Below are 26,557 nucleotides of genomic sequence, written 5' to 3' on the forward strand. Positions count from 1 at the left end.
TTCTTTAAACAATATGTAGCCCTAAATGGTGTCATTGTAAAATAACAGGCTGCTATCTTGCAGATTTCCTCAATTGAATGAGTTTCACAGTTGTATTGCATTATTTGAAAGTCAGGGAAAAGGTGCTTTGCTTAAACTACTCATCCCACTCTTTGTGCACACGATAGTATTTAGTAAAGTTTTTCCAGAGCTAGAAGAGTGAAAATGGCACACTCATTCTTGTGGGAATCAAGAACTCTCCTCTTTACATCTGATTTTTACATCCCTCTTGTAATTTCTGTGTTCAGGCGTTGATGTTCACGTTTACCATGCACTCTGTTGAGGGCACACATTGTTCTTCTTTGTGATTCAGAAAGTTTAGTTGTCCAAGTTAATACACGTATTGCCAACATTTAAAGCAGAGATTGAGTTCTTTTAACTGGGTCTTTATGTTCTTTTATTATGGATCTCAATTGGTGTCTCTCTTCATTTTATTACTATGATTTGAATATTTCACATTCTTGAATCTTAAATTAAGTGCACATTTCTTTTGAAAACGTATGACCCATCAATTAGACATGCAACAATAAAAACTGCTATATTTGAATTCATGGAACTGGCCCTTTTTTATGCCAATTTTATGCCATCCCCCCCCCCCCCCCCCCCCCCAGCCCCAAGACATTGATGTTTTTCGGAGGTACAGCTGCAAGGGTGCCTTCCCGTACCTTGACCAAATAGCGATTCTTTATGTGAGTCTATGCACTGAGCATCGGCAGACTATTTAAACATAGGAAGCTATCAAGCCCAAGTTTGATCTTGTTTTCACTTGGTGTTCACACTTCTAGCAGAGGCTGCCCTTTGTTGACCAGGAGTAGGAATCCTGGCAGATTTAACCAGCACCAACTGTGGTGCTCCTTCCTGTGCTGATCTTCAGTTTGCTCACCAGAAGCTGGGAATCAAATTTGGCATCTTGCTAATCTGTTTGGCTAAGCTCCTCCTTTAAACTTGGGGAGCTTATGGTAGTCTACCGAGTATAGATTAAATTATGTTTGACTTTAAAACTCCTGTGTTTAATAGTCCAAATTGTAGAAGACTATCCGCTTTAAAAAAAAAAATACATTTTCAGCTGAGATCGATTTTAGAGTTATTTGTATCTTTGTAATTGGAACTGAGGTTGAGAAGCAGGCAGGCTGCATAAGAATGTTGCTGCCCCTCCGGTCTTTGGTCACTGTATGTCAGCTATGGCGCAGTCGGTACCAATCTTGCCTCTGCTTCAGAAGGTTGTGGGTTCAAGTCTCACTCCAGAGACTTGAGCATAAAAATCTAGGCTAACACTAGAATGCATACTGAGGGAGCACTGCACTGTCAGAGGTGCCGTCTTTTGGATGAAACTTTAAACCGAGGCCCCGTCTACCATCTCCGGCAGACATAAAAGGTCCCATGGCACTATTTCAAAGAAGAGCGGGGCAGTTATCCCCGGTGTCCTAGCCAATATTTATCTCTCAATCAACATAAAAGAGATTATCTGGTCACTATCACATTTTTGTTTGTGCGAGCTTGCTGTGCGCTAATTGGCTGCTACGTTTCCTACATTACAACAGTGACTGCACTTCAAAAAAATAATACTTAATTGGCTGTAAAGTGCTTATACATAGGATATACAGCACAGAAACAGGCCATTCGGCCCAACCAGTCCATGCCAATCGAGATGTCCAGTGGTTGTGAAAGGCGCTATATAAATGCAAGTCCATCTATTTTTCTATCACTGAGTCCAGAATCGGGAGGCATGAATTTTTATTTTCATAAAATTGGATCTTCAAATGTGATCCATTAACAGCCAAGTTTATTTTGATGATTGCAGTTTACATGTGAAATGTACAATTGGCAGGACACTGCAGCATGAATGTGTCTGAAAGGAAACTTTTTGTTGTATTACAAGGAGGGAGTTCCGACTATTAAGGAAGTGGCCAAGAGTAGAAATCAGATAAAAGCCAAACGGCGGTACACTCATCTACATCACATACAGATGTCACGTAGGAGCTGCCTGCCACTTGTGCAAGAGATGGTACTTTACACCAGAGATCTAAGCCATTTATGCAGATGTGTTTGGTAGAAGAGCAAGACAAATGAACATCAGCTCTTTGATCATCAGCTGTACAGTAAGTACTATGATGGGTGTACAGATTATCTCGAATACAGACATAGGAGCTGATACTGAGATATGTAGGAGTATAACGCATGCCGGCTGGGAATGAATTGCGGGCTTTTACCTGGTGTGTACGTTAGCAGGAATTGAGAGTGTGTGGTATCATTCACTTTGCATCTGCTGAATTCCTTTTTGTTTAAATTTGATAGAAGGCCAGTGCAAGGAAATGCTTTTGTAGTCTTGAGGCTTGACTAATGAAGAAAGGCATTCTAAATATCTAGAAGTGTGGTTTTCTCTAGCGCCCCCTCCCCCCCCACCCCCCACCAACCTACCCCAAGTCAAGGTGTCTTGGTAATAAAATATTTATAGCTATTGACAGTAGCAGTTTACTTTGCGTAGTACTGGTTAATGGGAAATTGCTGCTTCCTGAGCTGCTCCTCTCTGTCCCCTAGCCCATTCAGAGGACAATTACACAAGTCAAACATGTGGAGAATTGGCAGTAACAACATTCACATGCATGTGGCAGAAGAGTGATTATCTTGTAGAGCGGATTAAGCAGCTTTTATGTGTCATTTAGTGACGCGAGCAGTGAAGCTGATTCGTAGCTTTGGAATTCTCTGGTGTTCATAATAAAATAATTCTGCTTGATGGGTAATTCAGAGGGGAAAAAGACACTCTCAGTGCATCAGCAAAGATTATGTAAAATCAGCAATTAATGAGATAACTACGTAGTTCAATTCCATGAATCTGCTACAATTCAGTTGAACTTTTGCTGAGACGTGCAATTTACCATTGGTGTTTAAGTGTGGATAGAAATGTTTGTTTTTTTAGCACTAGAATTCCCTCAGCACTCTCCATAAAATGCAGTCTACTCTTAAATTGCTTCATTCAAATATTTTGAAAATTCCACATTTATTTTTAGCACTAAATTCCCAACTACTGTTACAAATTCTGGCTCTGTGCTATATGACCTGTCGGGTTAAACCGTCAATGGAAAGATGATCAGGTGGGTTCTATATAGGGCGTGCGACCAACCCTTCCAGACCACTGCCCAGACGGTGAAGCCGATGACCTGCCCTGTTGTTTGGAGAGCTGCATGTGTAAACTCTGCCGATTGATGGAGCCGTTCACTATGTCACTGCTGATCAAAAGATTGAGGATAAAGATGCTTAACTTTGCATTTTCACCTGGTTCACCATGCAAATGTCTATAGACTGTTTGTGTTTCACAGGTTGATTTAGTACAGGCTCTTGTAAGGTTTCTCTCCAATGCATCACTTTTGGAACATGGTTTATTTCCAAGGATTAAGTTTCTCGGTTTGTGTGCATTGGTTTTGTCATCATTCCCATTGTGCCTGGGACGTTTGTAGTTATCCAATGCCAATGGCTAAAATTGCAAATTTTGCAATTCAAACTCTCCAAGTTACTATGCAAAGCCGCAGAGTAACCTGAAAGAATAGACGGCCTTGCTCATTAACAATAACTATGCACATTTATGTAGCGCCTTTGACGTAGAAAAACATCCTAAGGTGCTTCAGATGAGTGCAATCAGATAAAACTTGACACCGAGTCAAAGAAGAGATTGACTAAAAGCTTGGTCAAAGAGGTAGGTTTTAAGGAGAGAGAAAGATGAAGAGGTTTCGTTTTTGAAATGCTCCCACTGATCAGATATTTTGAGCTATAAACTTAAGCTCAAAATTACTTGCACTGTACATCCAGCTCAGACTGATAGGATCGAAACCTTTTCTCTCTGCCAACTGTAAGGTTCACGAGAGAAGTGAGTCTAAACGATTAAAAAAAAAGACGTGTATATATACAGCATCTTGCCAAATCTCTCAAAGGCCCTCGCATACAATGAATTACTTTCAATGTAGCTTTCTTCTGAAGCAGGCAAATATGGCAGCTACTTTGGCATAGCAGTCCTGCAAATTGCAATGTGATAATTGGCCGCTTAATTTTTTGGTATTTAGGGATTGAAATGCATCATGTATCCTATATGGCTACTGTTGATACTATCACAAGGTGTGCCACCAGAGGGCACAGCAGTGGGAAACTTGTAGGTTACCTGTACAGGTGTGCCTGGCCTAGTATAAAAGGCAGGCCACCAGGTGTGATCCTCACTCTGGAGTTAACGAATAAAGGACTAAGGTCACTACAGTTCAACAACAACAAATTGCTTCGTGGAGTCATTACTAGAGCAACTAAGGGCACAACAATTGGCGACGAGATTACGAACTTTCACGTGAAAATGGCTACCCTTGGTACATTGCAGCAGTTCACCGATGGTAATGATTGGGACGCTTTTGTGGAGAGGCTGGAACATTTCTTCACAGTAAGCAACCTGACAGGAGACGACCTGGCCACACTGGCTGATAAGCGCAAAGCTACCTTGCTAACCAGTTGTAGGCCCACTGTCTATGGCCTCGTCAGGGACTTGCTGGCACCTGCGAAGACAACGACCAAGACGTACAAGGAGCTTGTAACCCTGATCCATGAGCAACTCAAGCCCAAGGAGAGCATCCTCACGGCCAGAAACTGGTTGTATACCCACCAACGGCCCGAAGGCCAGGAAGTTGCGAAGCACGCCGCAGACCTCAGGAGGCTGGCGGCACCGTGAGAGTTCGGCAATTACCTCAACAAAGCGATGCGGGACATTTTTGTCATTGGAATTGGCCATGAGGGCCGCCTTCTTAAGCTCCTGTTGGTGGATACCACAGTCACAACGCAGAAGGCCATCTCCGTGAGCCAGTCATTCATGACCTTGACCTGTGGCTCTAGGCAGATGACTTGCCCTCAGGACTCAAACCCGGAAGGTACTGTGCACAGAGTGGCGCCGTTTAGAGGCTGGACTGTAGAGTGCGAACCCTCTCTGGGAAGAGAGAACAGGCCCGCGAGTCCCTTAACAGAGTCCGCCGAGGGGGGCTAATCGTGTAGCACCATGCTGGTGTTGCGAAGGGAATTAACGGGCTCACCTGTGCCGTTTTAAAGACTATGTTTGCAAAGGCTGCAGCACAAAGGGCCACCTCCAGTGAATGTGTAAAGAAATATGACTCACTGTGTCGATGAAGAGTTTGCAGATAGCCAGGAATCCAGCGCGGATTATGAATCGATAGGCAGGGAGGCAGCTCAGCCCCATGTTTACCTGCACCACCGAGTGTTCCCTGCTGAAGATGGAAGTTGAGATAGATGGCGTTCCAGTCTTCATGGAAGTGGACACTGGGGTGAGCCAGTCAGTGATGAATCAAGAAGCCTTTGCGAGACTATGGGACAATCAAGCTGAACGACCCAAGTTGGTCCCGGTTCAGGCACAGCTGCGCACCTACACCGATGTACTTATACCAGTCTTTGGTAGTGCGGATGTAAAGGTATTCCATGATAGCACGGTGCACAGGTTACCTCTGTGGATTGTTGCAGGTGATGGACCAACGCCGCTCGGCAGAAGGTGGATGGAGAAGATCCATTGGAAGTGGGAAGACTTCACCCCTCCAACGATTGATGTCCTCTGCGCTCAGAGGCAAAGCAAGCCCTCAGCTGAGAGTGGACCCAGAACCAGGGAGCAGACCAGCACGGCACCTGAGACACAGACCGCTCAGTACGACTGTGTGGAGGTGATCCAGCTGAGACGACCCGAACGTACCTTCCAGGCTCCAGTGGCGGGACTCCGGAGGAAGAAAATCGGATCCAGAGGCGACTTCCCAGCTTTGGAGACAGAACCCGGGGAGAAGAGGATCACCGCAGTCAACATCGTGGATGGAGGAAAGATGGCGCCCAAACCACGAGGTGAGGCGCTGAAGAAAAAGATGGCCGCGGTCAGACCACGATGTGCAGCGCTGATGGAGCAACACATGGCATCAAATGGAGAAGTGGATTGGGGTAAAGAAAGCAAGGCTCTCTTAAAGGAGGCCTGCAACCCACAGCAGTTAAAGGGACAGTTCCACACACACAAAAGCAATGTAATAGTAACTATGTCAGAGACAAAATGTGTAACTGATCATGTTAAATGTGTAACTGATCATGTAAAATGTGTAACTGATAATCTGAATTGTGTACATGCAACCAGCGAGGAAAAGTCGCGCGATTATGAAAAATGTGTAATTGATGATCTGAATTGTGCACATGCAACCAGCGAGGAAAAGTCGCGCAATTGCGATCGGACACACAGAGTGTCCATCATAAGTAAGGAAAAGTTGTGCGATGCAGGATTTCAGCTGCATGCAGTCAATGCAGCAGGCAGACACCCATCGGGAGCACACAGGTCCAGCGAGCTATACCCAATGCTGTAGCCTGTGTCCCGGGGACCAGAGTTATGCTCCATGGAGTGTGGCCACAAGCAGCCAACACACGAGCTGCAGAGCAAACGACCTCAGCAGGGCAATGGCACAGGTATCGATACCATGCCCCTGGTCGGCTCCACTTCTCAGGCACCCGATGGCACTGACTGCCACGAGCCTGAAGGAGCAGATGGTGCTAAGGCCCTGCCCCCAGACCCCCATCGCCATACCCGTAAACGAAGGGTCACCTGCCACAGTTCCCCCAAAGGGGACCGGGACCAGCCAGGATCCCAAACCAAACAACGCCCAGGCCAGCGAGTCAGCAGTTCCCTGTGCACTGCTAGGCGGCAGCTCCTCAGGAAGCAGCAGCGACCCAGGGCGCAAAGAAAGGTCACAGGCATCTGTGAACTGGCCCGACACTAGGGACCACGGCAATAGCCCCAAGAGCAGGCAACCGGGCTCCCACTTCCAGCACTGGGCACCGCGCTGCCACCAGACTGCAGGGACTCAATCCAGCAGCCCTGGAACTAGTTTGTCCTCATGCACTAGTCACTGCATTAATAAGGCATCTCACCAGTCTACCGTACTTGTCTCACTACGGAACCACAAATGTAACGTTTTCCCTGAACTTGAATGTATATGAGCCTCTGACATCATCTATATGTTGGGGGGGTCGGGGAAAGAATGGAGTGGTCAGAGACGCACGCAAACAGCAACCACCAGCACTCTACTGCACCAACCACCCACCCAAGATTGAAACGACCTGCTTAAGGGTCAATCAGATCGAGTCAAGTCCAGAGCACAGTCAATGAATGTGGCAGCCAATTTGCGCACAGCAAACTCCCACAAACAGCAATGTGATAATGACCACATAATCTGTTTTTGTTATGTTGATTGAGGGATAAATATTGGCCAGGACACCAGAGATAACTCCCCTGCTCTTCTTTGAAATAGTGCCATGGGATCCTTTTCATCCACATGAGAGAGCAGACGGAGCCTTGGTTCAACATCTCATCTGACAGCACTGCACTGGAGTGTCAAACTAGATTTTTTTTTTTGTGCTCAAGTACTTGGAGTGGGACTTGAACCCACAACCTTCCGACTCGCAGGCGAGTGTGCTACCCACTGAGGCACAGCTGACACTGTGAAATAGGGTGTGGATTGCAACCTTCTGATTCGCAGGCAGAAACCACCAAGTGAGCCAAGCCAACAATTAAATCCAATGAGCATGAGTCCACTGTGAAAAGCTGACCCTGATTTGGCACTCATTTAACATTGGAAGATTAGCCATGATCTCATTGAATGGCGGAGCAGGCTCAAGGGCCGAATGACCTAATCCTGCTCCTATTCCTTATGTTCTTAGTGGGAGGGAATGTTGCGGTCGGAGGCTTCCTTTATACGAACATCTACGACCCCAAAAAAATCCACAAAAGTACCTGGTGGTCCCACTCCAGGTACTTGAGCACAAAAACATCTAGGCTGACAATCCAGTGCAGTACTGAAGGAGTCTGTCCTCCCAAGGAATTTAGTGTCCTCGACCAGGCCCAACATCCCCAGCATTGAAGCACTGACCACACTCGATCAGCTCCGCTGGGCAGGCCACATTGTCCGCATGCCAAACACGAGACGCCCAAAGCAAGCGCTCTACTCGGAACTCCTTCACGGCAAATGAGCCAAAGGTGGGCAGAGGAAACATTACAAGGACACCGTCAAAGCCTCCCTGATAAAGTGCAATATCCCCACCGATACCTGGGAGCCCCTGGCCAAAGTGGAGGAAGTACATCCGGGAGGCCGCTGAACATCTCGAGTCTCGTTGCCGAGAGCATGCAGAAATCAAGCACAGACAGCGGAAAAAGTGTGCGGCAAATCTGTCCCACCTCCCTTACCCTCGGCGACTGTCTGTCCCACCTGTGACAGGGATTGTGGCTCTCGTATCCATTTTAAGAGTGGAAGCAAGTCTTTCTCGATTCCGAGGAACTGCCTATGATGATGATGACTGAAGGAATACTGGAGGAACGTAGCGATTCCAGTCGGAGACCTAGATTCGTTGTGCAGCGCATGGGAAGTTGTCTCAGGTATGTACATGCTGGAGTCATGTGGGCCTGGACCACCAATCACTAAGTAGTACAGCGTATTCTCATTGATAAAAATGGGAACTCCGTTTGTACGAGTTCACATTACTATCAATGAGAATAACCCCCTAAAACACCCAAACACAGCATTAATAAATAAATAAAACACCTCAAATATTTAAAATGAATTGAAATTAAATGTTTTAGAAAAAAAAATTTTGGGGGGGTATTTTTTTTAATGTGTTTTAATAGGGTTAAGAATAAACTTACCTTTTAATGGACAGGGTTTTTAATATAAAAATGAGTGTTTAAATATATTTTTTATATGTTTTAAAAGTGTTACGATGGTAAAAGTAAGCTATGTGCCTGCTTTTATCAGGCATAAAAATTTGAAGGACATTTGCTGGGCAAACAGCCCAATCTCTCCCGCACGGATGTCCTTCTCCCGGGGATGCAGAGGATCTGTCTAGAGAAACGTTGACCGATTGGAAAAGCCGGTTTTTGGCGCATGTGCAATGTGCCCCGAAAACCGGCTTTTGTGAGGCCTCGCCGGGTCCTTGCGCACTTCGTACGGACCCGGCGAGGCTGGAATTTTCAAATCATTATTTTTCAGGGCCGCAAAGATCAGTGGTGTCGGTGTGAATCATAGTGATGCATTAAGGACCGTTGCGCTGAGGTAGAAATTGTGGTATATTTTTGGACTGTAGCGGAAGTTTTGCTTCGCACTTGATAACTATCACTGATGGGCCTATTCTGTCCAAATAGTGCAGAAAAGGTGGATGATCGAGTGATAAGGTGTCTAAATATAATTTTGGTTCAGGCCTGTTGATGAGGACATGACTCCGTTTATATTTAAAAAGATAAATGTAATCATTATTTATGACAGACTTCCAGTCCCAGCAACGCAGCAACATGAGAATAGCAGTAAGAAGACACTGAATTACATTTTTAACCATGGGGCAATCTTACCAACAGGAACAGTAATTACCTCTGTCCTGCAGTCATCTTTTTTGAATGCAGGTTTCACAGTAGCTCCCTGCCGAGTTGTAGGTCCTCTTCTTTTATACCCTTCCTTGTCATTGTGATGTGATAACTCTGCTGCAACACTCTATTGTTTCTAAGCTTTCCCGTGAATTTTTTTAGAGCACTGATCTGAACAGATGGCACCAATGTCCTTGCAATCAACTACCTTTCACCCAACATGTTCTTTTCTTTTCTGATAACAATTCAACTCGAGAAGCTTTCCGATTTCCAAGTCCACAGATCTCTTGTACAGGCTTCATTTCAAACGTCCCAGACATTGGTTAGCTATTTCAAAATATTATGATTTAAAACTACACAAACTACATTATTATGTTCCTTTAAAAGGAAAGCTAACATTTCTCACAGTTACAATTGAAGCAACAGCACAGCAATATTACACTGAGGAGTCTCTTTGGAGAATCAATCCAGTCTGCTGCTGTCTTCCTGATTAACCCTTTCCATCCGAGACTCCAACATTCACCCACAGTGTTGCATCTCATCACTGGTTTTCTCACCTTCAATATAATAGTCAACCAATATTTAAAATGTATTGAACACCATTACCAGCAAAAGATAATTATGTGAAGAAAAATCTATGTTTCTTTCAAATATCAATTGTATGACAGCAGCAGCAAGAGTGTTAACTGATGAATCTTAATGAATTGCAAATGAGCTGGGTTTGGTGCATATGGGGATAGTTATCATAGGAGGTGCAACTAGGGTTGTCAACCCTCCTGGATTGTCTTGGAATCTCCAATGCAATTGTTATATATGTGGACTTGTATTTACTCTGTATGGCCACCAGAGGGCTCATCCCCTGGAGTCCCAAGGAATCCCATAATCCCTTGGGAGCACAGGTATTTAAGGAGGCTTCACAGGTTGAAGAGGCACTCTGGAGACCTGCAATAAAAGACTGAGGTCACACTTTACTTTGAGCTCACAATGTTCAGTCTGACTTTTTCTCAGCAGCAATGAGCAACCCCGGAAAACAATCATAGAGGCATAAAAAATAATTATCAGATGGGGAAAATCATCCAGTTGGGTAACAAAAGAGTCTGTTCGCTTTCCAATTGGTGCGGGAAGGCTGTGTGCTGCGAGGATGGACATGTTGGGCAACCAATGGTGAGAGCATGGGGTCAGGGTGGTTACGGGAAGCCAGCTGCCTAGGCCCTATGTTCTGGAATTCCCTCTCTAAACCCCTCTGCTTCTCTACATCAAACAAGAAATTAGGGATGCATGCAATAAAGGTACAGCAGTTATCATAGAAACATAGAAAATAGGTGCGGAAGTAGGCCATTCGGCCCTTCGAGTCTGCACCACCATTCAATAAGATCATGGCTGATCATCACCTCAGTATCCCTTTCCTGCTTTCTCTCCATACCCCTTGATCCCTTTAGCCACAAAGGCCATATCTAACTCCCTCTTGAATATATCTAACGAACTGGCATCAACAACTCTCTGCGGCCGAGAATTCCATAGGTTCACAACTCTGAGTGAAGAACTTTCTCCCCATCTCGGTCCCAAATGGCCCACCCCTGATCCCTAGACCGTGACATCTGGTTCTGGACTTCCCTAACATCGGGAACATTCTTCCTGCATCTAACCTGTCCAGTCCCGTCAGAATTTTATATGTGTCTATGAGATACCCTCTCATTCTTCTAAACTCCAGTGAATACAAGCTCAGTCGATCCAGTCTCTCCTCATATGTCAGTCCTGCCATCCCGGGAATCAGTCTGGTGAACCTTCGCTGCACTCCCTCAATAGCAAGAACATCCTTCCTCAGATTAGGAGACCAAAACTGAACACAATATTCCAGGTGAGGCCTTATCAAGGCCCTGTACAACTGCAGTAAGACCACCTTGCTCCTATATTCAAATCCCCTAGCAATGAAGGCCAACATGCCATTTGCCGCCTTCATCGCCTGCTGTACCTGTATGCCAATTTTCAATGACTGATGTACCATGACACCCAGGTCTCGTTGCACCTCCGCTTTTTCTAATCTGCCGCCATTCAGATAATATTCAGCCTTCACGTTTTTGCCACCAAATTGGATAACCTTACATTTATCCACATTATACTGCATCTGCCATGCATTTGCCCACTCAACTAACCTGTCCAGGTCATCCTGCAGCCTCTTAGCATCCTCCTCATAGCTCACACTGCCACCCAGTTTAGTGTCATCTGCATACTTGGATATATTACATTCAATTCCTTCATCTAAATCATTGATGTGTATTGTAAATAGCTGGGGTCCCAGCACTGAGCCCCGCGGCACCCCACTAGCCACTGCCTGCCATTTTGAAAAGGACCAGTTTATCCCGACTCTCTGCTTCCTGTCTGCCAACTAGTTCTCTATCCACGTCAATACATTACCCCCAATACCATGTGCTTTAATTTTGCACAACAATCTCTTGTGTGGGACCTTGTCAAAATCATGGGTGACTTTAATCTACATATTGATTGGGCTAACCAAACTGGTAGCAATGCGGTGGAGGAAGATTTCCTGGAGTGTATTAGGGATGGTTTTCCAGACCAATATGTCGAGGAACCTACTAGAGGGCTGGCCATCCTACACTGGGTGATGTGTAATGAGAAAGGACTAATTAGCAATCTTGTTGTGCGAGGCCCCTTTGGGGAAGAGTGACCATAATATGGTAAAATTCTTTATTAAGATGGAGAGTGACACAGTTAATTCAGAGACTAGAGTCCTGAACTTAAGGAAAGGTAACTTCGATGGTATGAGACGTGAATTGGCTCGAATAGACTGGCGAATGATACTTAAAGGGTTGACGGTGGATAGGCAATGGCAAACATTTAAAGATCACCCATCCCTGTCTGGAGTAAAAATAAAACGGGGAAGGTGACTCAACTGTGGCTAACAAGAGAAATTAAGAATAGTGTTAAATCCAAGGAAAGGAATATAAATTGGCCAGAAAAAGCAGCAAACCTGAGGACTGAGAGAATTTTGTAATATAGCAGAGGAGGACAAAGGGTTTAATTAGGAGGAGGAAAATAGAGTATGAGAGGCAGCTTGCTGAGAACATAAAAACTGACTGCAAAAGCTTCTATAGATATATGAAAAGAAAAAGATTAGTGAAACCAAACGTAGGTCCCTTGCAGTCAGATTCAGGTGAATTTATAATGAGGAACAAAGAAATGGCGGACCAGTTAAACAAATACTTTGATTCTGTCTTCACGAAGGAGGACACAAATAACCTTCCAGAAATACTAGGGAACGCAGGGTCTAGTGAGAAGGAGGAACTGAAGGAAATCCTTATTAGGCGGGAAATTGTGTTAGGGAAATTGATGGGATTGAAGGCCGATAAATTCCCGAGGCCTGATAGTCTGCATCCCAGAGTACTTAAGGAGGTAGCCCTAGAAATAGTGGGTGCATTGGTGATCATTTTCCAACAGTCTATCAACACTGGATCGGTTCCTATGGACTGGAGGGTAGCTAATGTAGCACCACTTTTTAAGAAAGGAGGGAGAGAGAAAACAAGTAATAATAGACCAGTTAATAGACATCAGTCGTGGGGAAAATGTTGGAATCAATTATTAAAGATGAAATAGCAGCACATTTGGAAAGCAGTGATGGGATCGGTCTAAGTCAGCATGGATTTATGAAAGGGAAATCCTGCTTGACAAATCTTCCAGAATTTTTTGAGGATGCAACTGGTAGAGTGGACAAGGGAGAACCAGTGGATGTGGTGTATTTGGACTTTCAAAAGGCTTTTTACAAGGTCCCATACAAGAGATTGGTGTGCAAAATTAAAGCGCATGGTATTGGGGGTAATGTACTGACGTGGATAGAGAACTGGTTGGCAGACAGGAAGCAGAGCGTTGGAATAAACTGGTCCTTTTCAGAATGGCAGGCAGTGACTAGTGGGGTACCGCAGGGCTCAGTGCTGGGACCCCAGCGATTTACAATATACATTAATGATTTGGATGAGGGAATTGAGTGTAATATCTCCAAGTTTGCAGATGACACTAAGCTGGGTGGCGGTGTGAGCTGTGAGGAGGAAGCTAAAAGGCTGCAGGGTGACTTGGACAGGTTAGATGAGTGGGCAAACGCGTGGCAGATGCAGTATAATGTGGATAAGTGTGAGGTTATCCACTTTGGTGGCAAAAACAGGAAGGCAGAATATTATCTAAATGGCGGCAGATTAGGAAAAGGGGAGGTGCAGCGAGACCTGGGTGTCATGGTACATCAGTCATTAAAAGTTGTCATGCAGGTTCAGCAGGCGGTGAAGAAGGCAAATGGTATGCTGGCCTTCATAGCTAGGGGATTTGAGTATAGGAGCAGGGAGATCTTACTGCAGTTGTACAGGGCCTTGGTGAGGTCTCACCTGGAATATTGTGTTCAGTTTTGGTCTCCTAATCTGAGGAAGGACCTTGCTATTGAGGAAGTGCAGCGAAGGTTCACCAGACTGATTCCCGGGATGGCAGGACTGATCTATGAGGAGAGACTGGATCGACTGGGCCTGTATTCACTGGAGTTTAGAAGGATGAGAGGGGATCTCATAGAAACATATACAATTCTGGTGGGACTGGACAGGTTAGATGCTGGAAAAATGTTCCCGATGTTGGGGAAGTCCAGAACCAGGGGACATAATCTAAGGATAAGGGTAGGCCCTTTATGACTGAGATGAGGAGAAACTTCTTCACTCAGGGAGTTGTTAACCTGTGGAATTTCCTACCGCAGTTCATTGGATATATTCAAGAGGGAGTTAGATATGGCCCTTGTGGCTGAAGGGATCAAGGGTATGGAGAGAAAGCAGAAAAGGGGTACTGAGGTGAATGATCAGCCATGATCTTATTGAATGGCGGTGCAGGCGCGAAGGGCCGAATGGCCTACTCCTGCACCTATTTTCTATGTTTCTATGAAGGTAATCTCTGTGTGGGAAGAAGATGTTGGTATGGTTCTTAATGAATACTTTGCATCTGTCTTCACAAAGGAAAGGGGCAATGCAGATATTGCTATGAAGGAGGAGTGTGACATTCTGGATGAAATTAACATAGTGGGAGAGTTGGTATTAAGGGGTTTAGCAGTTTTGAAATTAGGCCTGGATGAAATGCATCCCAGGCTGTTGAGCGAAGTAGAAGAGGAAATAGCAAAGGCCTTGCCCATCATTTTCCAGTCCTCTTTGAATTTGGGCATGGTGCTGGAGGACTGCTAATGTAATTCCTTGTTTAAGAAGGGAGAAAGGGATAGGCCGAGTAATTACAGGCCTGTCGGCCTAACTTCAGTGGTGGGAAAATTATTGGAAAAAATCCTGAAAGACAGGATAACTCTACATTTAGAAAGGCAAGGATTAATTAGGGACAGTCAGCGCGGATTTGTTAAGGGAAAATTGTGTTTGACAAACCTGATTGAATTTTTTGAGGAGGTGACCAAGAGGGTCGATAAGGGTAGTGCGTGCGATGTAGTTTATATGGACCTTAGCGAAGCTTTTAATAAGGTCCCACATAGTAGACTGGTCACGAAGGTTAAAGCCCATGGGATCCAGGGCAAAGTGGCAAGTTGGATCCAAAATTGGCTTAGAGGTAGGGAACAAAGGATAATGATTGATTGTTTTTGTGACTGGAAGGATGTTTCCAGTGGGGATCCGCAGGGCTCAGTACTGGGTCCCTTGCTTTTTGTGGTATACTTCAAGGATCTAGGTTTGAATATAGGGAGTATGATTAAGAAGTTTGCAGATGACACTAAAATTGGCTGTGTGGTCGATAATGAAGAGGAAAGTCATGGACTGCAGGAGGATATCAATCTACTGCTCCGGTGGGAAGAACAGTGGCAAATAGAATTTAATTCAGAGAAGTGGGAGGTAATGCACTTGGGGAGGGCTAATAAGGAAAGGGTATACTCATTAAGGTTGAACAGCTTCCCACTGGTTCTGTAGTTTAGTTCCACTCCAGCGGGGAGCTTGTTGATTGTGAGGTGGAGCATAGCAGCGAGGAAGATTGAGAAGAGGGTTGGAGCGATGACTCAGCCCTGTTTGACCCCGGTCCGGACGTGGATTAGGTCTGTGATGGATCCGTTGGTAAGGATCACGGCCTGCATGTCGTCGTGGAACAGGCGGAGGATGGTGACGAACTTTTGGGGGCATCCGAAACGGAGGAGGACGCTCCAATAGACCCTCGCGGTTGACAGTGTCAAAGGCCTTTGTAAGGTCGAAGAAGGCCATGTATAAGGGCTGGTGCTGCTCCCTGCATTTTTCCTGCAGCTGTCGAGCTGCAAAGATCATGTCCGTTGTGCCCCGTAGGGGCTGAAATCCACACTGTGACTCCGGGAGGAGAGCTTCGGCCACAGGGAGAAGGTTGAGGAGGACTCTAGCGATAACTTTCCCAGTGGCTGATAGCAGGGAGAGTCCTCTGTAGTTGCCGCCTCCAGGCCAGGTCCAAGACCACCCTAACCTCTGTCGTCGAGCTACAGTACACGGATGATGCCTGTGTCTGTGCACATTCAGAGGCTGAACTCCAGGACGCGATCAACGTATTTACTGAGGCGTACGAAAGCATGGGCCTTACGCTAAACATCCATAAGACAGAGGTCCTCTACCAGCCTGTCCCCCAGGAAAAGTGTGTTCGAAGATCAGGCCCTCAAATCTACCACCAAGCTCATGGTCTACAGGGCTGTAGTAATACCCCTCCTCCTGTATGCTCAGAGACATGGACCATGTCCAGTAGACCCCTCAAGTCGCTGGAGAAATATCACCAACGATGCTTCCGAAAGATCCTACAAATCCCCTGGGAAGACAGACGCACCAACATCAGTGTCCTCGTCCAGGCCCAGCATTGAAGCACTGACCACACTTGACCAGCTCCACTGGGCAGGCCACATAGTCCGCATGCCGGACACGAGACTCCCAAAGCAAGCGCTCTACTCGGAACTCCTTCACGGCAAATGAGCCAAAGGTGGGCAGGGGAAATGTTACAAGGACACCCTCAAAGCCTCCCTGATAAAGTGCAACATCCCGACCGACACCTGGGAGTCCCTGGCCGGAGTCCCTGGCCAAAGTCCGCCCTGGGTGGAGGAAGTGCATCCGGGAGGGCGCTAAGCGCTTCGAGTCTCATTGCCGATTGCATGCAGAAGACAAGTGCAGGCAGCGGAAAGAACGTGCGGCAAACCTTTCCCACCCCCCATTACCCTCAACGACTGTCCCACCTGTGGCAGGGACTGTGGTTCTCATATTGGACTGTTCAGCCACCTAAGGACTCATTCTAAGAGTGGAAGCAAGTCTTTCTTGATTCCAAGAGACTGCCTATGATGCACGTTAAATGGTAGGCCACTGAGAAGTGTAGATAAACGAAGGGACCTTGGAGTGCTTGTCCACAGATCCCTGAAAGTAGCAGGCCAGGTGGATAAGGTGGTTAAGAAGGCATATGGAATGCTTGCATTTATTGGCTGAGGCATAGAATACAAGAGCAGGGAGGTTATGCTTAAATTATATAATACACTGGTTAAGTCACAGCTGGAATACTGCATGCAGTTCTGGTCACCGTATTATAGGAAGGACGTGATTGAATTAGAGAGGGTGCAGAGGAGATTTACTAGAATGCTGCCTGGAATGGAAAATCTTAGCTATGAGGAAGATTGGGTAGGCTGGGTTTGTTCTCATTGGAACAGAGGAGGCTGAGAGCAGACCTCATTGAGGTGTATAACATTTTGAGGGGCCTGGATATAGTGGATTGCAAGGGCCTATTTCTCTTGGTGGAGGGGTCAGTTACGAGGGGGCATAGTTTTAAGGTGGTTGGTGGAAGGTTCAGAGGGGATTCGAGGGGAGGTTTCTTTACGCAGAGGGTTGTGAAGGCCTGGAACTCACTGCCTGAAAGGGTGGTGGATGCTGAAACCCTCACCACACTTAAAAGGTGCTTGGATGGGCACTTGAAGCGCCGTAACCTGCAGGGTTATGGACCTCGAGCTGGTAAGTGGGATAAGACTGGATAATCTTTTGTTGGCTGGCGTAGGGACGATGATAAGTACTGTAGGGAATCTAATATGGCCAGGGTGATCGCCTGGATTAGTTTCGATCAGAAAGGAATTTTCCCAGATTTTTTTCCCCCAATTGGCCTGGGTTTTTGTGTTTTTGCACCTGCAGGAGATCTCATCACTCCGGTTGGGGTGGAGTGTAGAATGTTTTGGTGCAAGGGGCAGACTGGTTGGGCCGGATGCTCTTTACCTTTCTGCCATTGTTCAACAGTTTATATGTAACATTCAGGGCTGCTGACCAAGGGCCGTGTGGCTCTTTGTCGGCCGGCGCGGACATGATGGGCCGAAATGGCCTCCTTCTGCGCTGTAGATTTCTATGTTTCTATGTTTAATCAGTCTCTCGGATACAAGGCCCCTGTCTACTCTCTTGTGCAGACATAAAAGATCCCGTGGTATTATTTCGAAGAAGAGTTTTCCCCGGTGTTCTGGCTAGTATTTATCCCTCAAACAATATCACTTGGGTGGGGGGGGGTGGTGGGGGACCCAGATTATCTGGTCATTGCTGTTTGTGGGAGCTTGCTGTGCGCAAATAGGCTGCCGAGTTTCCTACATTACAAAAGTGACTACATTCAAAAAGTACTTCATTGGCTGTAAAGTACTTTGGAACATCCCAAGGTTGCAAAAGGCGCTGCATGCTTTTTTTGATATCAATAGTACAATAAAGCAGAGTGAGTGGTTTGTGTTTATATGCCATCCAATGTTTGCAACAGTGTTACTGTAACATTGGAGGCCTAACAGTGGGAAGGACAATACTATAAACATTAATGTCCTTGCATGCTGAACTATCATGGGCCTTATGTGACCATTCGGTGGAAGGAGTCTGGATGTAATGTACTGCAGTTGTAGTCGGGTCATGTTTATTGCCGACCGAGGAGAATCTTCCAGCGATATTTAGGTGTCACTGAAGTTACTTAATGAGCAACACTGGGAAGCGTGCCAGAATCTTTCAAGCAAAATTTGTCTTGTTTGAAATAATGGCTTAAGCTGAATCTATTTGGTGGGAGGTGGGGAAGGGAGATAACAAAATATCCAAAGTGAAGTTGGAATGGGATGCATTCAACCTCCAGAAGCCAATTTGATGGAGCCAACCAAAAGATTTAAAGTATTAACTTTAACCCATTGCCGAACACTATAGCGCAGTTCGTGAATAAATTACAGCACAGAATTATTGACACATTTTGATGGTACTCGAAAGCTCTGTCAATTTGTCTTCATTTCTTCGTTCATCGACAAATATTACACATTTATTCGAAGGTAAATAACCAAGAACTGCTTAGAATGAAGATTTTTAAAGATCTTTTTGAAATGACAAGTGAGAATGTAAATTATTCATAAAGCTGGCAGTATCCACAGTGAAGGGAAAATGAATTATTTTTCCGGAGCATACCTTGTAAATGGAGTCTTTAAAAGCTTATTTTATATTTCCATTTCTGAAATATGCTATTTTTCTGTCACATTGACAGATCAACCATGTGTCTATGTTTGCAAACTGATCTCGGACGATTCTGCCATCATAGTTATTTTGTAGATTTAGGATGGCTTATAAATTCATAGCTTGTGGAATGGTTGTTTTGTTGTGTAAATGCAATTTTTGCCGCAGGCCATTAGCATAAATTCCATATCATTTCATCAGATTTGGTTTTATCTTTAAAAGCTACCAAGAGGAAATTATAATAAGATTTGAGATCTTAATTGCTAACCTCCCCATTAAAATGTTCTATACATTAATGGTGTGAATATTAATATTTTGAATAACACATTTCCTTTCAATGAAAAGAGAAATGCTGATCTATACTGAATTTTTCACAGATTAAGATATCTGCAATAAATTTCTTGAAATATTTTTCCTTACATTGAATGGTGATTTCCCATTCATTATATTGATGCTGGTAACTAATATGTTGGACTTCACTTAAGGAAACATCTGACCTATTTCTGACTTGGTGTTATATAATCTGTCATATTTATAAACCGTTGCAGTGGGTTTAAAATTCCAGGACCTACATAAGCAATTTTTATCTTACTTATGTGGGTGACAAGACTATAGGCCTCCTCGCTATAGAATTTGGAGTCCCAACTATTTTCTTATGAATTCTTCAACAAAGTTCACATTTGCTGTGCTCGGCATCAGTTTGTCACATAGGTTGACCTTTAGCAGACTGGCTGAGTTTACTGTTCTTGGCAGCCCTTTCTGTTTTAATGTGGAGAAACATGAAAGATTGACCTTGGATTAAGGAGACAGAAGGTAGTGGTGGAAGATTGTATCTACATACTGCTTCAGGGTTGCCAGGCCAAGGGGTGCAGACACTCAGTCACTAGCTTGACGCTGGCAATATGCTGTAAACATAGAAACGTGGAAACATAGAAAATAGGTGCAGGAGTAGGCCATTCAGCCCTTCTAGCCTGCACCGCCATTCAATGAGTTCATGGCTGAACATGCAACTTCAGTACCCCATTCCTGCTTTCTCGTCATACCCCTTGATCCCCCGAGTAGTAAGGACTTCATCTAACTCCCTTTTGAATATATTTAGTGAATTGGCCTCAACTACTTTCTGTGGTAGAGAATTCTACAGGTTCACCACACTCTGGGTGAAGAAGTTTCTCCTCATCTCGGTCCTAAATGGCTTACCCCTTATCCTTAGACTGTGACCCCTGGTTCTGGACTTCCCCAACATTGGGAACATTCTTCCTGCATCTAACCTGTCTAAACCCGTCAGAATTTTAAACGTTTCTTTGAGGTCCCCTCTCATTCTTCTGAACTCCAGTGAATACAAGCCCAGTTGATCCAGTCTTTCTTGATAGGTCAGTCCCACCATCCCGGGAATCAGTCTGGTGAATCTTCGCTGCACTCCCTCAATAGCAAGAATGTCCATCCTCAGGTTAGGAGACCAAAACTGTACACAATACTCCAGGTGTGGCCTCACCAAGGCCCTGTACAACTGTAGCAACACCTCCCTGCCCCTGTACTCAAATCCCCTCGCTATGAAGGCCAACATGCCATTTGCTTTCTTAACCGCCTGCTGTGCCTGCACGCCAACCTTCAATGACTGATGTACCATGACACCCAGGTCTCTTTGCACCTCCCCTTTTCCTAATCTGTCACCATTCAGATAATAGTCTGTCTCTCTGTTTTTACCACCAAAGTGGATAACCTCACATTTATCCACATTATACTTCATCTGCCATGCATTTGCCCACTCACCTAACCTATCCAAGTCACTCTGCGGCCTCATAGCATCCTCCTCGCAGCTCACACTGCCACCCAACTTAGTGTCATCCGCAAATTTGGAGATACTACATTTAATCCCCTCGTCTAAATCATTAATGCGGTACCCCACTAGTCACTGCCTGCCATTCTGAAAAGTACCCATTTACTCCTACTCTTTGCTTCCTGTCTGACAACCAGTTCTCAATCCATGTCAGCACACTACCCCCAATCCCATGTGCTTTAACTTTGCACATTAATCTCTTGTGTGGGACCTTGTCGAAAGCCTTCTGAAAGTCCAATTACACCACATCAACTGGTTCTCCCTTGTCCACTCTACTGGAAACATCCTCAAAAAATTCCAGAAGATTTGTCAAGCATGATCTCCCTTTCACAAATCCATGTTGACTTGGACCTATCATGTCACCATTTTCCAAATGCGCTGCTATGACATCCTTAATAATTGATTCCATCATTTTACCCACTACTGAGGTCAGGCTGACCGGTCTATAATTCCCTGTTTTCTCTCTCCCTCCTTTTTTAAAAAGTGGGGTTACATTGGCTACCCTCCACTTGATAGGAAAGCTCCCCATGTCCCACAACAATAGCCTTCTCTTCAAGGAGGGGGATGGTTTAAAAGTAGGGTTTACCCCTTCCTATAATTTGACTCTGGCAGGCATTGTGTGCCTGTTTTTATCTGGCAAGAAGATTGGAGTAAATGAAGGTAAGGCTAGCAGTTGAAGAGTGTGTGCCAAGTGGCATGGGACTTGTTGTTGAAAGGGTTCCAGAGTTGTGTGTCTCAGTAATTGCTGTTGGAGTAATGCTTTAATATTGAATTAAACAAAGTGTAAGTGAATATAATAACCCACCACTGTAATACAGAAACTGAGGCATTCTTGTGCAGCGGCAGTGAATGATGAGTGGGCCGGCACCTTCCTAAGCGCCTGTGGCAACAGTTCAGCCTAATGTCTTCAGTTGGGGGTTAACAACACAGCATGGAACACCAGTTCACATTTAATCAAGGAAAGTCACACTCGTGAACTGTCTGTCAAGAAGGCTGTTTTATACCTTTGACTATATCTCTGTGGAATGCTGTACCATTTAAGTGCCTCATGACTAATGATCTGAAGGAACTGCAAGCCTTCAGGACACCAGTACCCAGATGCAGTGAATATGACAACTGTCTCATCTTTCTCTTTACAAACTTAATGCAACTGCATCAATGCTTTCAGTTGTTTACCTTGGCAGCTGTACTTGTGGCAGGGTTCAATGATCTTTCTTACTTCAGTGATTTTTCTCCTTCACATGAAAATCTTAGTTACATAGAATTTGCAGTGCAGTCGACCCAACTAATCTATGCCGGTGTTTATGATCCACATCAACCGGTTCCCACCCTACTTCATCTAACTCTATCAGCATAACCTTCAATTCCTTTCTCCCTCATGCACTGATCTAGCTTCCCCTTAAATGCATCTGTACTATTCGCCTCAGCATGTGGTCGCAAGTTCCACATTCTACCTTCTATTATTCGTGACTCTCCTATATTTGTTCTGGACTCCCCACAAATGGCAACCCCATCTCTACATCTTTTGCAGCTGAAATTTCTAGCACAATGGGCATTGGCACTTGCTGTTATCCCAGAAAGTCGCTGACAACCAGGAGGCATTCAGTGCTCCAAGATGTTGATTTCAAGAAGTGAATTTTGTTGGCAGACTTCGGCTTCAGTTTCTCTTCCTGTTACGCAGGTAACTAACACTTCCCTTGCAGGGTGATGTACCGACTTCGATTGGGCCTAAACGTTTTGTATGGGAACACCTGCATAGTTCCTACATTTGAGCAGTCTGGTTAGCAATAAATAATTTGAACAGCTGTCAACATCCAGTCAGATAAGCGTATGGTCTGTCATTGCAGTGGTCAGATACTCGAGCAACAGGGGGGATTTCTGTGTTACACACTCTGGCTCATTGTCCTACAGATCTCATACTGAAAACAAAAGAACTATCTTGCAATTCTACATTGCCTTATTATATCACAAGACAGGACATGCCAAAGTAATTCATATAGAGTGAATTATTTTGAATCAATAAATCATTATTCCTATGTAAATTCCTATGTCAATGTCGTGAGAGAGGAAGTATTAAGGGCTTTGAAAGTGGATAAATCCCCAGGCCCGGATGAAATGTATCCCAGGCTGTTAAGAGAAACAAAAGAGGAAATAGCAGAGGCTCCTCTCTGGCTACAGGTGTGATGCCAGAGGACTGGAGGACTGCTAATGTTGTCCCTTTGTTTCAAAAGGGATAGATTGAATAATTACAGGCCGGCCAGCCTAACCTTGGTGGTGGGAAAATTATTGAAAACAATCCTGAGGGACAGGATAAATCTTCATTTGGAAAGACATGGATTAATCAAGGACAGTTAGTATGGATTTGTCAAGGGAAGGTCGTGTCTGACTAACTTGGTTGAATTTTGAGAGAAGGCAAACAGGAGGGTCGATGAGAGCAGTGTCTATGATGTAGTGTATATGGATTTTAGCAAAACGTTTGATCAGGTCCCACATAGCAGACTGGTCACAAAAGTAAAAGCCCATGGGATCCAGGGCAAAGTGACAAGTTGGATCTAAAATTGGCTCGGAGGCAGGAAGCAAAGGGTAATGGTTGATTGGTGTTTTTGTGACTGGAAGGCTGTATCCAGTGGGGTTCTGCAGGGCTCAGTGCTGGTTCTTTGCTTTTTGTGGTATATAGCAATGACTTGGACTTAAATGTTGGGGGTATGATTAAGAAGTTTGCAGATGCCACTAAAATAGACTGTGTGGTTGATAATGAAGAAGAAAGCTGCGGATTGCAGGAAGATATCAATGTACTGGTCAGGTGGACAGAACAATGGCAAATGGAATTCAATCTGGATAAGTGTGAGGTAATGCATTTGGGGAGGTCTAACAAGGCAAGTGAATACACATTAAATGGTACGACACTGAAAAGTGTAGTGGAACAAAGGGACCTTGGAGTGCAGGTCCACTGATCCCTGAAGATAGCAGGCCAGGTAGATAAGGTGGTTAAGAAGGCATATGAAATACTTGCCTTTATTAGTCGAGGCATGGAATACAAGAGCAAGGAGGTTATGCTTGAACTGTATAAAACACTGGTTAGGCCGCAGCTGGAGTACTGTGTCGTCATCATCATCAATCATAGTTAGTCCCTCGAAATCGAGGGAGACTTGCTTCCACTCTAAAAGTGAGTTCTTAGGTGACTGTACAGTCCAATACGGGAATTACAGTCTCTGTCACAGGTGGGACAGACGGTCGTTGAAGGAAAGGGTGGGTGGGGAGTCTGGTTTGGCGCACACTCCTTCCGCTGCCTGCGCTTATTTTCTGCATGCTTTTGGCGACGAGACTTGAGGTGCACTGTACCCTCCCGGATGCTCTTCCTCCACTTAGGGCGGTCTTTGGCCAGGGACTCTCAGGTGTCGGTGGGGATGTTGCATTTTATCAAGAAGGCTTTGAAGGTGTCCTTGAAATGTTTCCTCTGCCCACCTGGGGCTCGCTTGCCCTGTAGGAGTTCCGAGTAGAGCGCTTGCTTTGGGAATCTTGTGTCAGGCATGTGAACAATGTGGCCCGCCCAATGGAGCTGGTCAAATGTGGTCAGTGCTTCAATGCTGGGGATGTTGGCCTGCATGAGGAAACTAATGTTAGTGCGTCTGTCCTCCCAGGGGATTTACAGGATCTTGCGGAGACATCATTTGAGGTGCGCCAGCGCAGCCTTCGGCCGCCTGAGGAAAGGAGTGTTCGAAGATCAGGCCCTCAAATCTGGCACCAATCTTATGGTCTACAGGGCTGCAGTGATACCCGCCCTCCTGTATGGCTCAGATGTGGACCATATACAGTTGTCACCTAAAATCGCTGGAGAAGTACCACCAGTACTGTGTGCTATTATGGTCGTCACATTGCAGGAAAGATGTGATTGCACTGGAAAGGGTGCAGAGGAGATTTACAAGAATGTTGCCTGGACTGGAGAATTTTGGCTATGAGGAAAGATTGGAGATGCTGAATCTGTTTTCTTTGGAACAGAGGAAGCTAAGGGGAGACCTAATTTAGGTGTATAAAATTATGAGGGGCCTGGAATAGAGTGGATAGGAAGGACCTGTTTCCCTTGGTAGAGGGGTCAACAACCAGAGGGCATAGATTTAAGATAATTGCGGGGAGGTTTAGAGGAGATATGAGGGGCAATTTCTTCACCCAGAAAGTGGTGGGAGTCTGGTACTCACTGACTGAAAGTATGGTAGAGGCAGACGTGCACGCCACATTTAAAAGATACTTGGATGTGCACTTAAAGGGCTGTAGCCTACAGGGCTACGGATCAAGAACTGGAAAGTGGGATTAGGCTAGATAGCTCTTGGTCGGTCGGTGCAGACACAATGGGCCGAAATGGCCTCCTTCCGTGTTGTACATTTCTATAATTCTATGAAGTGAATTGGTGCCAATTTGCTAATTAAGTACATGTGCATCTGGAAGGCATTTAACTAAATTGAGATAAGGTATTTTAATCCTGTGGCAAAAACGTCCTCTCAAGCAGTCCCTCTGAATCGAGGATGATTTGCTTCCACACTAATGAGAGTTCTCAGGTGACTGATGAGACCAATGCGGGACCTGCAGGCTCTGTCACAGGTGGGGCAGATGGTGGTTGAAGGGGTGGATGGGATGCTTGGGTTGTCGTGTGCTCCTTCCGCTGTTTGCGCTTGGCTTCCATGTGCTCCTGGCAAAGAGACTCGGTGTTTGGTGCCTTCCCGGATGCTTCTCATCTACTTTGAGCGGTCTTGGACCAGGGATTCCCAGGTGTCGGTGGAGATGTTGCACTTTATCAAGGAGGCTTTGAGGGTGTCCTTGAAGCATTTCCTCTGCCCACCTGGGGCTCGCTTGTCATGTCGGAGCTCTGAGTAGAGCGCTTGTTTTGGGAGTCTAGTATTGGGCATGCGGACGATGTGGCCCGTCCATTGGAGCTGATCAAGCATGGTCAATGCTTCGATGCTGGGGATGTTGACACTCAAAACTTAGCAGGTCAGCCAGCTTTTGATGAGAAAATAAACAAGACAGTTGTATTTAACACTTCTGTTTTTGTTTCATATTGCAGTATCTACGGTATTTGACTTTTTGTTCATTTTTAATTCTATGCATTTCATTGGTAAGTTAATAGATAGAGGGGTAGAAATTCGGATCATTTGCGCACCCGGAGGGCGCTAATGGGACGCAAACGACTTTGCGATCGGGCGCGGTGCCACTAATGACTCCCGCTAAATTCAGCAGGAGTTTAGTGGCGGCGGTAAGACATAAAGGCCCGCTCCACTGTGCTGGCAATGCTGATGTCATCACTGTGCGCAGCACCCCAGGCCCTAAATGGGGTATTGCCCCCTAAAGCTGGCGATGATGGCGACAGCTTCGGGGGGGGGGGTGGGGGGGGCGTACCGGCCGGCCGCTCGCAGGGTGAAAGTTAAGGGGAGGTGGGCTGCTGTTCTTGACGGAGGGGGGGGGGGGGGCGAAAGCTGGTTTTCTTGTGCACCCTGTTACCGTTTTGGACACGGGTGTCCGTGCTGCGATCATTCGGTGCGGCACCCCCGCTCCTCAGTGGTCAGGTAGGTACCCTTTCTCCTGCAGCTTGGGCTTTAATTAAGGGAACAGTCCCTCCTACGCGGCAGCACTGCGCCCCACTCCCGAGGCGCCTGCCCCGCTACTGCCACAGAAAGGAATTTCAAAAAGAAAGCTTGATTTAGCGCTCCACTTACTTTTGGGGGCGGTAAGCCCATTTTCCCCCTCAAAATCTCGCGAATGTTAACGCCCTCCCCCCCCAATCTGGGCGCACCAGAATTTTTAGCCCATAATATTATA

General features: G+C 45.6%; 1 protein-coding gene across 7 annotated transcripts in view; it reads left to right on the forward strand.

Annotated features, from left to right (window-relative positions):
• mast4 (microtubule associated serine/threonine kinase family member 4) overlaps nucleotides 1-26,557 on the forward strand; it is a 532,941-nt gene that overhangs the window by 185,464 nt on the left and 320,920 nt on the right. The window contains exon 1 of one of the 7 annotated variants that reach the window (XM_070879552.1): nucleotides 2,106-2,138. The exons of the other annotated variants lie outside the window; for them this stretch is intronic. Within the exon in view, the coding sequence (XP_070735653.1) occupies nucleotides 2,106-2,138 (33 nt within the window). Of the gene's footprint in view, nucleotides 1-2,105; nucleotides 2,139-26,557 lie in introns of those variants that run through there. 7 annotated transcript variants of the gene reach the window in all.

This window comes from Pristiophorus japonicus, chromosome 1 (genome assembly GCF_044704955.1).
Source record: "Pristiophorus japonicus isolate sPriJap1 chromosome 1, sPriJap1.hap1, whole genome shotgun sequence".
NCBI classification, from domain to species: Eukaryota; Metazoa; Chordata; class Chondrichthyes; family Pristiophoridae; genus Pristiophorus; species Pristiophorus japonicus.